We start from the raw sequence: 16,134 nt of genomic DNA, 5'->3' as shown, positions 1-16,134 counted from the left end.
CTGAATTAAAAGCGAAACCTTTGTTCTTACAACAGATCTGCGAGGCTCAGAAGAGGGATAATGAGATTATAGTTAAACGAACTTAGTGTAATTTTGATCCTGATTCTGAATTCTGAATAGATGTTGATGACTGTCTGAGATTCAGAAATAGACTTTGTGTTCCAAGAAATCCAGAGTTAATTCAAATGATTTTGAGTGAAACTCATAATAGTCGTTTATCTGTACATCCGAGTAGTAAGAAGTGTATAACGACTTGAAACAACATAATTGGTGGTCCGGAATGAAAAGGGATATCTCTGAATTTGTTTTTAAATGTTTGATCTGTCAGCAAGTTAAAGCTGAACATTAGGTACCATCTGGGTCACTACAACCGATTATGATTCCAGAGTGGAAATGGGATCGAGTGACCATGGATTTTATTTCGGGTTTACCCTTGTCTCGAAAAAAGAAAGATTCGATCTGGGTTGTAGTTGACAGATTAACGAAGTCAGCTCATTTTATTCCAGTACGATCTGATTTCTCACTTGATAAATTGGCTGTGTTATATATCTCTGATATTGTGAGATTGCATGGTGTGCCATTGTCGATAGTGTCAGATAGAGACCCGAGATTTACATCGCGATTCTAGAAGAAATTGCAAGATGCTCTAGGTACTAAATTGCAGTTTAGCACTGCTTTTCATCCGCAAATAGATGCTCAATTTGAATGGATTATTCAGATACTCGAGGATATGTTGAGATGTTGCATTTTTTAGTTTGAAGGTGCGTGGGAACAATATCTACCTTTGATTGAATTTGCTTATAATAATATCTTTCAATCGAGCATTAAAATGGCACCGTACGAAGCCTTATATGGTAGAAAGTGTAGAATTCCATTATACTGGACTGAACTTAGTGAGAATAAGATTTACGGTATTGATTTGATAAAAAAAACAGAACAGAAAGTGAAAGTAATCCGAGATAGTTTGAAAGTTGCCTCTGATCGTCAGAAATCTTATGTAGATTTAAAACGAAAAGATATCGAATTTAAGATTGATGATAAAGTGTTTCTGAAAGTATCTTCGTAGAAGAAACTGTTCCGATTTGGAAAAAAAGGGCAAGTTGAGTATGCTCGGTTATGACTACTACATCACTTATAGGAGGGGTGCTCAAAATTTAGTGGCCGATGCTTTGTCTAGGAAGGCCCACGAATTCGAAGGACAGCTCCTTCAATGTGTGGGGAGTACTTCATGGTCAGGCTTATGGAAGAGAGTGGTGGAATCTGCTTTAGTTGACCCGAAGCTGCACCAAGTATGTATTGAGCTTCAAGAGGACCCTCAGAGGCATCCAAAATATTCATGGAATGGGTAAGTACTAAGGATAAAAGGGAAGGCAGTTGTAGGGAACGACATAAAACTCAAGATAGAGCTATTCGAATATTTCCACTGTAGCCCATTGGGAGGTCACTCAGGGGTGCATGCTACCAAGGTACGAATATCCGGACAAGTATACTGGAAGGGCCTAACCAAGGATATACGGAAATGGGTTAGTGAGTGCCCTGTTTGTCAACGGTGCAAAGTAGACCTTGCCGCCTCCCCTAGTCTCCTACAACCCCTACCTATCCTCGATCAAACTTGGGAGGCTATTAGCATGGATTTTATAGAAGGTTTTCCTGTCGCCTGCAACAAAAACACCATCCTAGTGGTAGTTGACAGACTCACAAAATATGGGCATTTCTTACCTCTCTCACACCCTTTTACAGCCATCACTGTAGCTCAAGAATACTTGACACACGTTTACAAGTTACACGGTATTCCTAAAACAATTGTATCAGATCGGGAAAATATTTTTGTGAGCAATTTTTGGCAAGAACTGTTTAAAGGATTAGGAGCTAAACTTTATTTGTCAACAGCATACTATCCACAAACAGATGGACAGATTGAAGTTCTAAACCGGTGTCTAGAAGGCTATCTAAGATGCATGGTGAGTGAATGCCCTAAGGAGTGGGTGCATTGGCTACCTTTAGCTGAATGGTGGTACAATACCACACACCACTCAGCCATCCACACCACCCCATATGAGGCCCTTTATGGTCAAGCACCACCCCTACACTTGCCTTACCTAGCTGGCTCTTCAAATGTAGCTACTATAGACCGAAGCTTGCAAAACAGAGAAGTCATGAGGAAGCTTCTTCAATTCCATTTGAAAAGGGCTCAAGAGAGAATGAGACAGATTTCCAACAAGAAGAGATCTGATCAGAGTTTCGAAGTAGGGGATTAGGTGTACTTAAGGCTACAACCATACCGACAACATTCACTCCCCACGTTGAAGAATCATAAGCTCTCTTCTAAATACTTTAGACCCTTTCTTGTAGAAGCCAAAGTGGGTCAAGTTGTTTACAAGTTAATCTTATCAATCGGATCAAAAATTCATCTTACGTTTCATATTTCCCAGCTCAAAAAGTACATTGGTAAGATACCAACTTCATCTGTACTACCTGTAGTGGGAACTGATGGCGTCATCGGCAAGGAACCCATGAGAATATTAGACAGAAGGATGGTCAAGAAGGGCAATCAGGCGGCAACAGAGGTGCTAGTTGAATGGTTCAACACTTATCCAAAAGACTCAACATGGGAGGACTTACAATAATTACAGCAGAGGTACCCTACTTTTAATCCTTGAGGACAAGCATTTTAACGACCTATTTTTGTTGAAATGGAGTAATAGCTTGTTGATCAGTTAAAAATTTCAAACTTTGGTGATCGATCCTTATTTGGAACCTCCTTCCAACCACATAGGCGTGTCATTTTTTTACTGCCAAAAGAACCGCGAGTATTTCCTTATCATAGATCGAAAGTGCTTGATGTTTCACTCCTAACCCTTTGCTAAAAAATACCACTGGTCTCTTTTTTTAGTGTAACATAGCTCTGACCCCTTGACCACATGCGTCCATGTAAATGCAGAATTCTTCATTAAAGTTAGGCAGGCATAGCACAGGTGCTTGGCATACTGCTTGCTTTAATGTTTCAAAGGCAGTTTTTTCATGGTTGAACCAATTCTAGAGAGTGTTTTTCTTGAGTAAATTGGTCAACGGTCGAGCCATAACCCCATAGCTTCTTATGAATCTTCTATAGTAACCCAAAAGACCTAAGAAGCCCCTCAATTCTTTGACTAATTTGGGGGTGGGCTAATTTGAAACTCCCTCTACCTTTACAGCATCCATCGTCACCTTTCTTGCAACTATAACATGCCCCAAATACTCTATTTAATGAGTGCCAAATGTACATTTACTTTGCTTGAAAAATAAATGGTTGTTCCTCAACAGTTGCAACACCTCTTGTAAATGCATCATATGTTCAGTCTAGCTGCTGGAATAGACAAGTATATCGTCAAAAAATACCAAGACGGACCTTCTTAATAAATCTTTAAAGATAGCATTCATCACTGCCTGGAAGGTTGAAGGTGCATTGGTTAAGCCGAAGGGCATAGCCAGAAATTTGTAATGCCCTTCATGTGTCTTAAAAGCGGTTTTGCTAATGTCTCCCTTGTACATTCTAATTTGATGATAGCCAGATCGAAGGTCCAATTTGGAGAAAAAGAGAGCTTATCCAAGCTCATCTAACAGTTCTTCTATGACGGGTATCGGAAAATGATCCTTAATGGTTAGTTGGTTCAGGTGGCGGTAATCTACACACAAGCGCCAACTCCCGTCTTTTTTCTTAACCATAATAACCGATGAAGAAAAAGGGCTGTTACTGTCTCTTATGATCCCAACGCACAGCATCTCCCTAATGAGCTTCTCAATTTTCGTCTTTTGTACTGTAGGGTGCCTATAGGGTCTCATATTTACCACATTTTTCTCGTTATGCAGTGGTATTCTATGATCTTGTGTTCTGACAGGAGGAAGTGTATCAGGCATTCGGAATACGTCGTCATATTCTCTTAAAAGTTGTTGCAAATCTGTCGAGGTAGATGCAGGTGTCATTCTCAGCTTGGTGTGTTGTTCAGCAGCCAATATCATTGGGCAAGGACCGAGCAGTGTCATAGACAAGTACTTGGACATTTGTTGACCCGTCAGTATATGTAAGCTTCCAAGTTGAATACCTTGAAGTAAGTAATCGTGGCCCTCGTGTTCAAACTTCATAGTAAGAAGCTGGAAATTCCAAGTGATGGCTCCTAAAGAAAGTAGCCATTGTATTCCCAGCACCAAATCACAACCCTTCACCGGAAGGACCATGAAGTCAGTTACAAAACTGTAGCCTTGTGTTTTCCATTTAATAGCTCGACACCATCCCCTTGTATACAAACTTCCTCCATCAGCAACCATAATCTCCATTTTATTAGCTGGTTCCACAGATAAGTTACCTCTCTTAACCAGTTTGGAGTCCACAAAGTTGTGTGTGCTGCCCGAGTCTACCAATATTATCACATCAATGTGCCCAATTCCAGCTTCAATTCTCATGGTGTTATGCCCTTGGGATCCTTGTAAGGCATGTAATGAGAGAACATGAGGGATAGCTTTAACTTCGGGTTCTGTATTCTCAAGCTATTCGGGGCAGTCTTGAAACTCTTCCGTTGGTGAGGTTATGATCTCCATTCCTATTTTATTGTGAGATCCCACCACTAGCTGATACAGTTGGGACTTCACGCACTTGTGTCCCGGGGTATACGTTGCGGCGCACCAAAAACACATCCCCTTTTTTCTCCTATCCTCTATTTCTGCTTGGGATAAGGACTTGGTTAGAGTGCGATGATTGTTCAGAGGTGGTTTCGGTTTGTTATTGGTTGGAGAAAGTCCTCCAGAGGCGGGGACATGATTGATGGGTTTAGGGTTAGGAAATAAAGGTTTAGAATACCCCCACTTCCCCTTATCAGAGGAGGCCTCTTGACCATGTTTGTAGATACAATGATCGACCTGTCTAGCTAACATAAAAGCTTCTAACAGCGTTTGAGGCTTGAATAATCTAAGGTACTGGCCAACTTCCACTTTAAGATTACTTATGAATATACTTAAAGCGTAAGGTTCAGGCAGGTGTAGCTGGTTGAGAATGCTTACAAATTGGTCGTGGAAGTGGTCAACAGACCCCTACTGTTTCAAGGTAACCAATTCAGTCATTGGGTTAGTAAAGTTAGAAGAGCCGAACCTCTCTTACAGCCCACGAGCATAGGTTTCCAACGATAACATTTGAATCCCTCCATATCGTTGGCTAAAAAAAAAGTGCCAGTCCAATGTTTTTCCTTTCATATGAAGCATAACCGTTCTCACCTTATCTTGCTCCAATATACCTTCAACTTCAAAAAATTGCTCTAATTTTGACCACCACCCTCGGAAGTCATCCCCATCAAACCTCGGACATTCGAACTTAGAGTTTCTTCCCATAGAGCCTAAGGTACTAGCCATTGAATGGGCGCCCACTGATTTGATTCGACCATAGGTGACAATAAAAGAGACTCTTTTGGTGGAAATCCCGGAGGCGTACCCCCCAACACCCTCTTTCCTTTGTCGGATGTTTGTCCCTAGGTGGTTAGGGTCGTACGCCCGACGTGTTAGTCAAAGAAATTTTGGAGCTCGGTTCGAATACCAACTTTTATGGTTTCTTGAAACTCTTTGAAGCGAGATTCCATTCGAGTGTCCATTTGGGATACATTGGTTTGAAGTTGAGCGAGTTCCTGTTGCATCAGTCCCATGTCTTTTTGCATGACTCCCATATCCTTTTGCAATCTCGTGGTGACGTCATCACCGGCCATCAAGACGTTATGGCTCTGATACCCTTGATATCGTCGAAGAATTAAGTTGAGTAATCAAAGGGAAGGAAGAAAGAACAGAAAGAGAATAGAAGGAGAAGAAGTTTAGAGAAGAAAACCAGCAGAAAGACAAATGGTCTGTATTTTTTCATAATACCCTCCTTGCTGTCAAATGAGGTTAAAAAGGTACAGCCAAAATAGATAAAACAATTGCCCCAAGCAAAGACAAAACTTACCGTTTCACTTAAATGGTCCTCTGTACGCTAAAATTGAAATTAAGCTAAAGGCAGTGTTTAACAACAAGCAAATTAGCAATTAAAAACAATTAAAAATGGAAGACTTGAACCGTGAGCTCTATTTGGTTTGTATCACTCGGTTTGTTGTGCCCGTCTGCTTTTTTGATTTTTTGAGTTCCTATCGCTGTTTTGTTTTCCTGTACCTTTTGCTGTGTTGAAGATCATAGTTGTATTAGTCTAGGTGTTTTATTTTTCTTTTACTTTCACCAGTGTGTTTCTTGGTAGTTTCTTTGGTGTGGTTACAGGGTTTCGGTCTATTGGTCTGGTGGTGGGTGGTTTCCTTCTTAAAGTGGTGGGATTTATGCTGTCAATGATGGTGGAAGATATCAATGCTCTCTTTGAAAGACTTAACTTCTCCGAGGAAGAGGCAATAAAAGTGGTTAGCTCGAAAGTAAAATCTTTAAAAATACAAGGCTATGAGGCTTGGGCGATTGGTAAGATAATGTCAGATGAGAGGGTGAATAAAAACGTGATGTATCGTGTCCTCAAATCACTTTGGTTCACCAAGGAAGAGGTAAATTTTGTGGAATTAAAAGAGGGTGTGTTCTTGGTTGAGTTCGGCGTTATAGAAGATAGAGCACGGATATTAAATCTATCTCTATGGTTGTTTGATCAATGTCTTTTTGCTATGCTTCCATATGTCAAAGACCAAGGTTTAGATAGTTATGCTTTTAATTTTATGTTGTTTTGGGTAAGAATTTTTAACATTCCTCTTGAGTACATGGATAGACAGGTTGCTCTCGATGTGGGTAAGGCCATAGGGAATGTGGTTGCGATAGGCTGGCAGGATAACGATAGAAGGTGGACCGAATTCATTAGGGTAAGGGTTAAGATAAACGTCCTGAAACCCTTACGCAGAGTGGTCCATTTTGTTGGAAATGATGGCGTTGAAACAATGTGCGCCATAAAATACGAACGCCTTCCAGCATTTTGATAAGTCTGTGGGCTCATTAATCACACAACTCAAAAATACGAAAAGAGGGATGAGCAAAATGAACAAAACCTACAATATGGAAATTGGCTTCGAGCCATGGTGGGAGGATCATCTCAACCTAGGGGTAACTGGAGAAATGGTGTTGAAGTGATAGAGGAGAAAAAAGATGAGCAAAAGGAGACCGAGAGTGTAAGGCTAAGGGAAGGAAATGAATCTGCAATCATTAAAGAATGTGAGAAAGCCAAAAATGACGAGGAAGAATCAGGTTCATGCTCACCTTTTGGAAAACGCCATCAGAGAACTACTTGTGAATGAGCTGGAAGAACAAAATGCAAAAGAAAGAAAATGGAAGGGAGCACTGGGGACAACAATGAGGATAGCCCTATTAGACTTGTTCGCCGAAAATTGGTAGATAGTTTATCACATTGTAAGGCAGTGGCTGGCAATTAGCCCCGCCCAGAGCAGTGAGGCTCTTTTGTTGGAATTGTCGAGGACTTGGGAACCCTGTGACAGTTTGTGAGCTTAAGCAACTCCTTGTTGCTAATAACCCGGATGTTATTTTTATTTGCGAAATCTAAATGCATGCTAATAGTTTATCGCGAGTGCGTTCATTGTACAGGTTGGAAGGTTGTCTTACGGTTAGTTGGAAAGGGCGTAGTGGGGGTCTTGCTCTGTTTTGGAGAAAATGGGTGGAGGTGGAGGTGGAGGTGCAAAACTACTCGAAACATCATATTGATTCTCTTGTTCGTATGGAAGACAATAAGAGACTTCGGTTCATTGGCTTTTATGGCCATGCTGATCCAAATTTGGGGAAAAGCTCGTAGGACATGCTTAGAAGGGTGGGTGAGTCGGTGAGAGATGGATGGGTTGTGGGGGGTGATTTCAATGCTATTATCAGTGATACGGAGAAGGAGGGCGGGAGAAGGAAACCTAGGGCCATGATGGACGAGTTTCGCGGGGCTATGGAGGAGCTTGCCCTTGTGCATATTCAAACAAAAGAAGGGTGGTTCACTTGGGTCAATAATAGAGAGGGAACGGGTATGATCAAGGAAAGACTGGATAGGTTCTTGGTTTCGAGGGATGCTATTGAGGATGTGCCATTTTTTACTACTAAGGTAATTAGGCAAACTAAGTCGGATCACGATGCCATCTTACTGGATTCTATGGGGGAGTAAACCATGTGATAAAAATCGGGACCCTAGGCTGTTGTTCAAGTATGATAGGTGCTGGGCTAAGGAGAAAGAGGCGAGAGAGATTGTGAAGAATCTTTGGATTGAGCAAAATCTTGATGTTGAGGAGAAAATGGAGAGAGTGCGAAATATTCTTGGTCCCTGGCAGTATAAGCAATATAGAAAAATGAAGAACAAGGTTCGTGACTTGGAAAATAAGATAAGCAAGCTGGTGGACAACCCTATTAGAGAGAACACCGCCAATCTCTTAAAGTCGGCTTGCCTTAAACTGGGTCATTTGCATAAGGTGGACGAAAGATATTGGGCTAAAACTCGCTTACAGTGGCTGAAGGTGGGTGATAGGAACACTAGGTACTTCCATGTGCGTGCTACTGGAAGGAAAAAGAAGAATTATATTGAGCGCTTAAAAGATGCGAATGGGACGTGGCTTTATGATACTAAAGACATATGTACTGCTGCTAGAAATTACTTTTGTGATAACTTCAAGACTACCACTGCCTCGAACGATGACCCTGACCTGAGTTTCATCCGTTGCTGCGTCAGTGAGAATATAAATATTCAGTTAGATAGGGACTTCACTAATGATGAAATCATGGATGCTTTTAATCACATGGACTCTCAAAAATTTCCGGGTTTGGATGGTCTCTCGGGCTGCTTTTTTAAAGAGCATTGGGAGACAGTGGGGAAAGATGTCGTGCAATTGTGTCAAGATGTGCTTGAGGGCAAAAAAGACGTTGATGGTCTTAATGAAACTATGATCATTCTTATCTCGAAAATTAAGGATCCTACTGATATTACTAATTTCCGCCTTATTAGTTTATGGAGGATGGTGTATAAAATCATTTCTAAAATGTTGGCTAATCGGCTTAAAGATGTCCTCCCGTTGTGTATCAGCCAAAATCAAAGTGATTTCATGATATACGATACCATTATCATTGTGCATGAATTAATGCATTACCTTCAAAGTTTAAATAACGGTCCTAATAAAAGTTTTGTTGTTAAATTAGATATGAGTAAGGTATCGAGTTGAGTAAAATTTTTTTGAGAAAGTGAAGTTAAAATGAGGGTTCAATACCACTTGGGTCGAGAAAATTATGCGATATGTGTGGTCGGTCCGGTACACGGTTAAGTGCAATATGGTCTTGTCTGATATTATTATTCCGGAAAGGGGTCTTCAACAAAGAGACCCCCTTTCCTCTATTTTTTTTTTATTTTGTACGGAAGCATTCTCTAGTATGTTAATTCAGACTCAAATTGTTAATATCATTAAAGGCATTCGGGCTAGTCAATATGGCCCTAGTATCAATCATCTATTCTTCGCTAACGATGCTATTCTTTTTGTCAGGAATAAGAAATCCGAAGTGGACACTTTCATGAATATTATTGACACTTATGAGAAAATCTCGGGGTAAAGCATCAACCTAGACAAATCCATTGTGTATTTGAGTCCGAACACCCCTGTTGACCAGCGGCTTTTCTTTGGTGGCTTACTCAAGATGCATGTGATGGACAGGCTTGACAATTACTGAGGTCTCCCGCTTACAGTTGGAAAGAAAAAAACTTTGGTCTTCAAAAGCATTAGGACTGTGTGTCGGACAGAATAAATAGTTGGTCGAAGAGGCTCTTGCCTTATGGGGGAAAAGAAGTGTTCATCAAGTCGGTACTTCAATCCATCCCAACGTATGCCCTCTCGGTGTTCCTTGCCCCTAAAGGTATTTGGAAGATTTACAAGCTAAAATTAGTCGCATGTGGTGGGGAAGTAATGACAAAAATAGGAGCTGGTCCATGATTGCTTCGGAGAGGTTGTGCTTCCCTAAGGGTATGGGGGGTCTAGGGTTTAAGGATCTCCCGCTCTTTAACCTTGCGTTGTTAGGTAGACAAGTTTGGAGACTTATTACTTGCAAAGAAACTTTATGTTACAACGTGTTAAGCTCAAAATATTTTCCTAATGGGGACATATTTACCCCAAGAACATTGATAAGCCCTCGTACATTTGGAAAAGCATTGCAACGGCGGTTAGGTCCCTCAAAAACGATTTCGATTGGTATGTGGGTAATGGGAGAAGTATTAATAGCTGGCATGACAATTGGGGTTTAAAGGTCTGGGAGGGGTTCAATCCGCATTAACGAGCAGGCCATTACGGAGCAAAATGTATGTGATCTTTGGTGTAGTAATGACGTTAGTTGAAATATGGAGAGGGTGCATGCAATTTATGGGCAAAGCTTAGGGAAGCAAATATGCAATATCCCCATTATTCATAATGGTTCGAACGATAGATGTGGGTGGTTTCACAATCCTCACGGATACTATACCTCGAAGTCAGCATACGCCGGGCTTATTTTTAAACAGGTTGGCTATGGTCCGCACCGCTTTTTCTGGAGATCCATCTGGAAGTTGAAGGTGCTGCCCAAAATTTGTGTTTTTTGTTGGAGAGTTGGGCATGATATTCTCCCGACCTTTCATAAGATCTCGTCCATCCGTCAGGATTTCAAGAAAGACTGCCCTAGGTCTAGGGCTAGTAATGGAACACTCATTCACGCTTTTAAGGATTGTCCCACCGCTCGAGAAATTCTGATTCTTGGAGGTCTCAATAATAAACTCCTCGAAGGCAGTTTTTCGAAGTGTATCGATCGGATTGAGGATGTGATGAGGGTTTTGGACAATAAGGCTGTTTCGCACTTCGTTACCACGCTCTGGAATAGCTGGAATAATAGAAACGAATTTTCTTTTTAGAGGTAAAGAGGAAGAAGCGAGGGTGTTGTGGGAGAGAGCTGCTACCTTGAGTCAAGACTTCCGGATCCATAACCTGGTCTTTAAACCCATGCTTCCGGTGCCTCCGAGTGAAAAGTGTTGGCTTAAACCCCCTCATGATATCGTCAAGATCAACTTCGACGCTGTTGCCTCGCCGAAGAAGATTGGTGTTGGGATGATAGTGCGCGATCGGATGGCTTTGTGCTTGGAGGTGGGGAAAGCGTTATTGATGCGAAGATGCTGCTGCCTGGGCCAAATTTAAAGCTTTGGAAGAAAGTATCAAATTTGCTAAAGCTTTAAATATCCAAAAAGTATATATGGAGACTGATTGTGTCAGTCTGGTAAACCGCATTAATAAAACTCCTTTGGGCTTTTACACGGAGGTGATTTGTGCGCAATTGAAGCAGTTGACTCATTCCAAGGTCTTGTGGGCCAACAGGTTTTGTAATAAGATTGTAATAAGCAAGCTATTGTTGATAACTGTAATTCGATTTTTAAGTTGGATTACCCTGAGAATATTCATAAGTTAGTGATGAAAGATTTAATAAATTGATGTTGACATTCGGGTCTTTTTATAAAAAAATAATTTATTTCTATTTAAACTTTAGATAATAATATTCAAAAGATATAATTTAAAATTAAATCTAAAAATATCATAATAATCCTAACAATAACCCTACAAATAAAATTTAAATTTAAATAAAGTTTTATGTTCATAAATTTATTCTTTGAAATTTTCTTCAAGTCTTTTACATTTTGTATTTTCAGCACCAATTCTTCCCTATTTTGCATGTTAACTCATTTTATTTTTAAATTTATGTTTTTTGCCTCCAAATTTTTTTTGCCATCAATTTAGTCCCTACAAGATAAAAAACCATAGACAGCCCAAATTAGTAGAATCGTATTCAAAATATATATATAATTAACACATAAAAGTATGTCATTTTAGAGTATTGACAAAATGTTTTCTTTGACTTATTAATCTAATTTGATTAAGTCTTTTAAAATCAGGTCGATGGTTGAACCAGTCAGACCATTGATTTCTGATTCATCATTGAATTTTTTTGCTAAGATATAGTTTTTTATATAAAATGTTTTCTGTGACATAATCTAATTTGATAACAATCAAGGTTTTCAAAACCAAACCAATCGTTAAACTAGTCAGGCCACCAATTTTTTATTTGACCAATTCTACTAGTTTGTCTGGTTCAATCAAATAAATTATTAAAAAATAAAAAACTAATAGAAAACACCAATTTACCTGATTCAATCATCAATTTAATTGCTTTTTCAATACAATTCATACCTATTCGCAAATCAACCGATTTAATCCTCCTTCCAAAAACAAAAATTCAAGAAATAATATAAAATTGGGAGAATATTTATCTGAAATTTAGATCCCATTTTAAGCCATCTTACTCTATTATTATCAGTTTCCATTTATCTCACCTTCAATCATGGCTCTTTCCCCTTAATAACAAATGCAGTAAATTTCGGATCATCACATATGACACTTTCTAATACCCCCTTTCACGTTCCAACCAAAAATTATAAAAAAATAAATAAAGTAACAAACGAAGACCAAGTGCATTTGAGTTTTTCAACTTATTAACCATCTAGCACACAATTGTGACCCTTTCTGTACTTACCCCTTTTTTTCTGTTTTTGTTTCTGTTTGTTTGGGGAAGGGTCAAAAAAAGAACACTGTTTGATGTCTCTTTGGCTGTTCCAAAGTTGCAGTTAATATGGCGTTAGATGATAACAAAGACAAGCAAGAAGCTGAGGATAACAAGGCAACTCGTCCTGAAGAGAGTGATGATGATAATGAAGACGACAATGCTATTCCATTAGGTCCACAGTGCTCTCTCAAAGAACAGCTTGAAAAAGACAAGGTTTGTTTTGTTTCTTACATACACACATGATGTGGTTTTTTAATTTGACTTTTTAAGTTGTGGAATCTATATAAACAATATGCATGCATGCACGGGGTTTGGTGATTTTATTGTGTGTAGGATGACGAGAGCTTAAGGAAATGGAAAGAACAGCTTCTTGGAAGTGTGGATATTAACAACATTGGAGGTAGGTAGTTTTCTTCACGAAAATAGTACTTCGGGGGAAATCTTGATTAATACAATTTCATTCTTATATTAGTTTACATTTTTATAATTTTTGAAGAATTAAATTAAAATTTTATAATTTACTAATATATATAAATTTATAAAATTTAAAGGAGCCAATGTGATAGTTTCTCATTTTAAAGGAGGCATTGACCCTCCCAACCCTCCTTAGTGCTGCCCTTGTGTCTGGAAGGCCGACTTCTTTCAAAAAAATTTTAAAATGTTGTCCATTGAGAGTTGACTGGTCTTTCAACGAATTGATATTATCTCCTGTCAAGAGTTTTATCTCTCAATTTTATTGAGATTTCAAGTGCTTGAGGCATTAGGTTCGCAAAGTGACTCGTCCTACCAAAGGAAATGTGGATATTTGCATAGGGTTTGAACCCTTATCCCTTAAATGGCCACAATCAAACCCTATCAAAGAAAACCTGCACCAAACATAGCCAATTCGACAGTTAAACTTGTTGTCTCACGCACTAAAGCTCTCCATGAAGTTGAGACACAAAACCTTGATCGGAAACAATAACGAACCATTGAAGGGTTTAACGTCTCCCAATGAACAACATTTTGAATGCATTTGTTGGTTATGGTTTTATACATTTTTTGTTGCAGAGACACTCGATCCAGAAGTGAAGTTCCTTAGCGTGTCGATCGTGTCGGCGGACAGGCAGGACATGGTTCTTCCGATCCCTGAAGATGGGAAGCCGCATGGCTTATGGTTTACACTGAAAGAAGGTAGTCAATATCGCTTGAAGTTCACCTTTCAAGTCAGCAACAACATTGTATCTGGTCTCAGGTACACTAATACTGTATGGAAAACAGGTGTTAAGGGTAAGCCTATAAACTATCTCTTTGACTCATGAAAAAAAAAAAAGAGAGAGAATTAAAAACACTTGACTGAAAATGATGATTTTTTTTTTTTTTGTTTAGTTTATAGCACAAAAGATATGATTGGAACTTTTAGTCCTCAGCTAGAGCCTTATACGCATGAAATGCCAGAAGAAACAGCCCCTTCTGGTTTTATGGCTAGAGGATCATATACTGCAAAATCAAAGGTATGTTGTTCAACTTTGTTGTTACATTTGTTATATTGGATTATCTTGAGTCAACCAGCTTGATCATGGACACCCGCGAAGTATGAAATTGTTTTGAGGTTGGAGATTATGTTATATATTTTTATAAGGGTTAAAATGTAATATTATCATTTTATTCGTTAAATCAAAATTTTATTATTTTTGAGACATCAAATTATAATTTTACCATATATTAACTTATAAAATATAAAGAGTCTAAAACCAAATTTCCTAATAATTTTAGGGGCCAAGACCTTGCCTAACCCTATCCTTGGCCCTTGATCAAGGAAGAGCTCATTTGTACAAAGATTCTCGCATGAATATCACGTGTGCCATCACCAAATTACATCAATGTCCACTCAAATGCTTCTCTTATCATATCCCATAAAGCCTCCCATAACCATACTCTTGATTGTACAAGAGTAAAACTAAATCCCATCCAATCACATTTTAATAAGGCATTCTTGATAGCACTCTATAACCCTCCACAGGAAAAATGATTATATGAAACAGAGACATCACATCATCCTATATATCTCTTATCAATTATTTAATTCTATTTTAGCATCTTTTTTTCATGTCATTGATACATCATTTTGATAATTTTTTAATTTAAATCTTAGATCCTGGATCCTACACCCTAAACCTTAGACCCTAGATCTTGCATCTTAAACCCTAAATTTTAGACCCTAGACCCAAGGTCCAGGATCTAATGTTCAGGGTCAAAGGTTGAGAATTCAAGTTAAAAAATTACCAAAATGATGTGTTAATTACATATAAAAATATAAGAAAATGGCATTAAATAATTAGTTAGAGATACAGAATGATGTAACGTCTTTGTTTCATACAATCTTTTTCTCACTCGACGGTTATCCAAAAAGTCTCACACCTCTTCAAACTCCTCAAAGAGCCAATTAATATAAGGACTACCAGAATTCTATCAAACTATCTTCGTAACTCTTCAAACACTCACAAGCTACCACTAGAGACTCTCAGCACCCCATGTAAACCTCCTCCAATCCTCTTAACAGCAAACCTTGTACCAACGACAACAACAATCATAGCTCATGTTTATCATTATTTGGCTACCTTTATCAAGATAAATAGCTTATCATTTTTTTTAATGTATTCATGTTTGACATTTCTTTTCAATGCATATCGATATCGATTTCTCTTTTTGTTGCAGTTTCTTGACGATGATCAAAAATGTCACTTGGAGATCAACTACACATTTGACATCCGTAAAGACTGGGCTTAGCTCTAGCACCTTCATTCACATCAATGTTCTTATCGTATTATATACATATTTCTTTTATTCACTATTAAAGTTTATCCCTTTGAGACATTTTTAACTTCTACATTTTTCATGAAATGAAGTGAGAAAAAATTCTCTCACTAGGAAGAACTTTACTATTAATTTAAGGGCAGAGAGTTAGCATTTCTAGGAACATGTTTGGTTTATGACGATGTCTCGACACATTGTTCTTGTTTGTTACTTGTCTTTGCATGATTTTATGCTTTTATTTTCTTTTCTTTTATTAACATTTTTATGTTCTAGTTACAAGTATAATCATAAATAATACATGATTAATTATAATTAAAATTAAATCATTATAATAAACAAGCAAGTTAAAATTTGAAATAAATTTAAGAGATAAATATCAAAATTATACATGTATTTGATTCAATATATAATATCATATATAAATTTTGATTTTGTGGGACTTTATACATGAAAATTTTATTAGATTCAATTTTCACAAATCATGACAACATTATTGAATTAACACTATTTTTTGTTTAATATATAATATACACAAATAATCATATTAATCCAATATGAAAATAAATTAATGTATTTATTTATTTAAATATGTACATTTAAATCAAAACTAAAGTTTAATGTATATATATGAATTAAAATTCAAATTTCATATATATAATTATAAAAACTTAAAGTTCATATATCGAACTACGTATTAAACTAAAGTTTATATATAAATTTGATATTTATATCTAAATCGGACCTGTACTAGAATAAATCTAGCAT

The 16,134-nt window shown here is 38.0% G+C and overlaps 2 protein-coding genes across 2 annotated transcripts; both read left to right on the top strand.

Annotated features, from left to right (window-relative positions):
- Nucleotides 1-6,054: 6,054 nt before the first annotated feature.
- LOC108476101 (uncharacterized) lies at nucleotides 6,055-6,953 on the top strand. Its single transcript, XM_017778189.1, has 2 exons — nucleotides 6,055-6,098; nucleotides 6,230-6,953. Exons 1-2 carry the CDS (start codon nucleotides 6,055-6,057, stop codon nucleotides 6,951-6,953), a joined length of 768 nt encoding a protein of 255 aa, XP_017633678.1.
- A 5,496-nt stretch (nucleotides 6,954-12,449) lies between these two features.
- On the top strand, nucleotides 12,450-15,611 carry LOC108476094 (rho GDP-dissociation inhibitor 1-like). Its single transcript, XM_017778176.2, has 5 exons — nucleotides 12,450-12,786; nucleotides 12,907-12,973; nucleotides 13,624-13,842; nucleotides 13,942-14,066; nucleotides 15,271-15,611. The coding sequence occupies exons 1-5, from the start codon at nucleotides 12,640-12,642 to the stop codon at nucleotides 15,340-15,342; spliced, it is 630 nt and encodes a 209-aa protein (XP_017633665.2). The 5' UTR covers nucleotides 12,450-12,639; the 3' UTR covers nucleotides 15,343-15,611.
- The last annotated feature ends 523 nt before the right edge of the window (nucleotides 15,612-16,134 follow it).

The sequence above is a fragment of the Gossypium arboreum genome, chromosome 7, assembly GCF_025698485.1.
Source record: "Gossypium arboreum isolate Shixiya-1 chromosome 7, ASM2569848v2, whole genome shotgun sequence".
Taxonomy (NCBI): Eukaryota; Viridiplantae; Streptophyta; class Magnoliopsida; order Malvales; family Malvaceae; genus Gossypium; species Gossypium arboreum.
The sequence above is the reverse complement of the archived record's forward strand: the minus strand, read 5'-3'. Positions and strand labels throughout refer to the sequence as shown.

Excerpts from the sequence above, each read along its gene's own strand:
- LOC108476101 (XM_017778189.1), top strand. The coding sequence starts at position 6,055 with ATGGAAGACTTGAACCGTGAGCTCTATTTGGTTTGTATCACTCG. Across the intron at positions 6,099-6,229 it reads TATTTGGTTTGTATCACTCG|TGTGTTTCTTGGTAGTTTCT; the intron begins GTTTGTTGTGCC and ends TACTTTCACCAG.
- LOC108476094 (XM_017778176.2), top strand. The coding sequence starts at position 12,640 with ATGGCGTTAGATGATAACAAAGACAAGCAAGAAGCTGAGGATAACAAG. Across the intron at positions 13,843-13,941 it reads ATGGAAAACAGGTGTTAAGG|TTTATAGCACAAAAGATATG; the intron begins GTAAGCCTATAA and ends TTTTTTGTTTAG. Across the intron at positions 14,067-15,270 it reads CATATACTGCAAAATCAAAG|TTTCTTGACGATGATCAAAA; the intron begins GTATGTTGTTCA and ends TTTTTGTTGCAG.